The 3,651-nt window shown below is 36.7% G+C and overlaps 1 protein-coding gene across 1 annotated transcript; it reads left to right on the top strand.

Annotated features, from left to right (window-relative positions):
* Positions 1-1,067: 1,067 nt before the first annotated feature.
* LOC124232377 (olfactory receptor 7G3-like) lies at positions 1,068-1,691 on the top strand. The gene has a single exon (XM_046649347.1). The coding sequence runs from the start codon at positions 1,068-1,070 to the stop codon at positions 1,689-1,691; it is 624 nt and encodes a 207-aa protein (XP_046505303.1).
* Positions 1,692-3,651: the final 1,960 nt, after the last annotated feature.

The raw sequence follows: 3,651 nt of genomic DNA, 5'->3' as shown, positions 1-3,651 counted from the left end.
AATCATCAGGGAAATGCAAATCAAAACTACACTAAGATATCACCTTATACCCGTTAGAGTGTTTTAACCATTTTTAAGCATACAGTCCAGTGGCATTAAATACATTCATATGGTTGTGCTTAATCACCGCCATCTACACGTAAAACTCATCATCTCACAAAACTGAAATCTGTGCCTGTTAAACAGTAACAATCTGTACCTACTTGCCCCCAGACTCTGACAACCTCATTTTAATTTCTGTGACTGAATTGCACTACTCTAGAAACCTCATGTAAATAAAATCACAAATTATTTGTCCTTTTATGACTGGCTTATTTCACTTCTCTGAATGTCTTCAAGACTAATCCGTGTGGTAGCATGTTTCAGAATTTCCTTTCTTTTTAAAATTGAGTAATGTCTCATTGGATGGATATATCATAATTATAATATTCATTCATCAGTCAATGGAATCTTGAGTTGCTTTCACCTTTTGAATATCATGAATAATGCTACTGTGAACATGAGTATACAAATACCTGTTTGAATTCCCGCATTCATTTATTTTGGTAATATACCCAGAGTTGAAATAACTAGGTCATATAATAATTATATTTTTAATTTTTTGAGGAAATACTATTTTGATAGCAGCTGCACTATTTTACATCCCCACCAACAGTGCACAAGAGTTCTAATCTCTCCACATCACTGTCAATACTTTAATCTGTTTTTCTTTTCTTTTTATAGTAGCCATCTTAATGCATATCAGGTGGTATCTCATTGTGGTTTTGATTTGCATTTCCTTAATGATTAGTGATGGTGAGCATCTTTTCATGTGATTCTTGGCCATTTGTATATCTTCTCTGGAGAAAGTCTATGTAAGTCCTTTGCCCTTTTTTTTTTTTTTTTTGGTGAAGAAGATTCACCCTGAGCTAACATCTGTGCCAATCTTACTCTATTTTGTATGTGGGACACCACCACAGCATGGTTTGATGAGTGGTGTATAGGTGCATGCCTGGCATCTGATCTCATGAACACTAGGCCACCGCAGCAGAGTGCACTAATTCAAACTTAACCACTACACCACTGGGATGGCTCATTGTTTCATTCTATTTTTTGCAAACTTGGAAAACTTTGTCCTTGCAGCAATGGAATATGAGGATTATGTGGCCATCTACCATCCACCGAGGTACACGATCACCATGAAGTTCTTCATCTGTGGTCTGCTGATTCTACTATCCCTGATCATTAGCATTGCAGATGCCCTGCTCCACAGTCTGATGGTGTTGCCACTGTCCTTCTGCACAGACCTGGAAATCCCTCATTTCTTTTGTGAACTTGCTCAGGTCATTAAGCTTTTTTATTCTAACACTGTCATAAAAAACATCCTGGTGTATTTAGTGACTGGTATACAGGGTAGTGGTCCTCTCCCTGGGATTATTTTTTCTTACATTCAAATTGTCTCCTCCATTCTAAGAATAGCATCCACCAGGGGAAAATATAAAGCCTGTTCTACCTCAAGATTTGATGTCTCTGTTGTTTCCTTATTCTATGGCACAGCTTTAGGGGTGTACATTAGTTCTGCAGTTACTCACTCTTCCAAGAAGACTGATAGAGCCTCAGTGATGTACACCATGGTCTCTCCAATGTTGAATCCCTTCATCTACAGCCTTAGGAACAGGGACATGAAGGAAACCTTGATGAAACTCATCTGAGGAACATTTTATTGGTTATTGTGCACCTACCTTGGGTTTGGGCTTCTAGAATGAATCAAAGTACAGGAATACTGGGTGAGTCAGAATCTTGGACTCTTCATTCACCAAGTTCTTAAGCTAAATGGTTAAATACCGAAATAACTAAGGGTGGTTCAACTGAAGTTTGAACACTGAAGTTTTGGTCTTCTCTAACATCGGGATTTTGTGAACTCCCTGAGCTTGACGTTTTTTATCAGTTTCCATGGAAGTACAACTTGAGTAATGGATTCTTTGCATAGTGATTTTGAGGGGAATGTTCTTAGAAGGAATGTTAGTGACTGAAAAAGGATAGGACAGGATAAGAAGCTAAACAGGGGTATCATCCTTGCCAGAGGACTAGCCTCAGTGTTTATTTCAGGTGCTCTTAACACACACACAAGATAATGTCAATTATGTGTGGAGATGGATATGTTAATTTGCTTAACCATGGTAATTTCATTATGTGCATATATAGAATCATCATGCTGTATACCTTAAAAGTAAAAAAAAAATGTTAAAGAAGTGGAGAGAAAGGTGTAATATTCTCTTGGTCTTTCAAGGTGAGGCAATCAGCCAACGTGAATTCAGCAAAGAGAATGAATTTCTCAAATTAAGGTCTTTCTGTTGATGGTTTCCTTTCCTATGCAAAAGCTTTCTAGTTTGATAGAGTTCCAGCTACTTATTTTTACTTTGTTTCCTTTGCTTTCAGTATCAAATCCAAAAACTCATTGCAAAAATCAACATCAAAGAGGTTACCCTCTACATTTTCTTCTACGAATTTCACTTTCATATCTTACATTGAAGTCTTTAATCCATTGAGTTGACTTTTGTGAGTGGTGTTAAATGGGAGTCCAGTTTCATTCCTTTTTATTTTTAATTTTTTATTGAGGTAACATTAGCTTATAATTGTGTAAATTTCAGGTGTACATCATTATAGTTCAACTTTTCTGTACATTCTTGAATCCTCCTTACCTGAAAGAGTATCTACTTATCTATGAACAGAAATCAGCAGAGCCATTTGGCTCGAGCCTATTTATCATTTTATGTTTCAGTTCTTTTTGTGGTATGTGGAAACTTATCTTTTGTTGAGCCTGGGTTCTTCTGTCACTAAATTCTTCTAAAATGACTAGATAACATAATGGCTAAATACATCTTAACTTGAGATTGAAACCTGACTTAATCTGAATTTTGTTTTGTGTAGATCTGTGTTGTTTGACAAATGATTTAAATTCTTAACTCATTCTCTTTTCTCAGGTTTCATATAAGGAGAATCTGAAGTAGTGTTAAAGTTGCAGTAATATTTTCATGGTGACTCTCAGAAGAAGGAAAGGTGTAGAAGATGGATAGTGCAGGGAAAGAATGATGGCAGGAAGAACAGCTGTGGTGACTTCTGGAGCTGGCTTCCACCTGCTCCCATGATATGAACATGTCAATTGAAACATAAACTTAGGCCTACAGTGAGACAGGGAGCTTATCCTTCATAGCGTAATTTAGGTAATTATTAGGACCAGTCACTGGCAAACTATATTCTTTTGAGGCAACATTAGCATCCATTATAATCAGTTTCATTATCTACAAAATTGGCACAATGATATCATCTTAGTAGTTTGAGATGAATGTGAGATATTTGAACTTCATCACTGAGGAAACCTTCAGTTCTAATAAGAAAAAAACAATTCCTATTTCTAGTATGGTCAAACAGTAAAGAGAATTACCTGTCATTACAAGACTCCAGAGGTCGGGGGAGTGTACAAAAACAACAAAGTATAGATCATTCATTCCTCCATTTGGTAGCTTAATCCTAGGGCTGGTTCTCCTCAAGATCACAAGGTTGTGCCAGCAAATGCAGTATCATACTTGAGCATGATGGCCAGAGTCAGAAAACAGTTCTCCCCTGCTTCAGATAAAAATGTGTCTTTTGATTGAGACAAGAAGAAGACAT

The sequence above is a fragment of the Equus quagga genome, unplaced genomic scaffold (genome assembly GCF_021613505.1).
Source record: "Equus quagga isolate Etosha38 unplaced genomic scaffold, UCLA_HA_Equagga_1.0 HiC_scaffold_5189_RagTag, whole genome shotgun sequence".
Classification (NCBI taxonomy): domain Eukaryota; kingdom Metazoa; phylum Chordata; class Mammalia; order Perissodactyla; family Equidae; genus Equus; species Equus quagga.
This window is presented reverse-complemented; position numbering and strand designations above follow the sequence as displayed.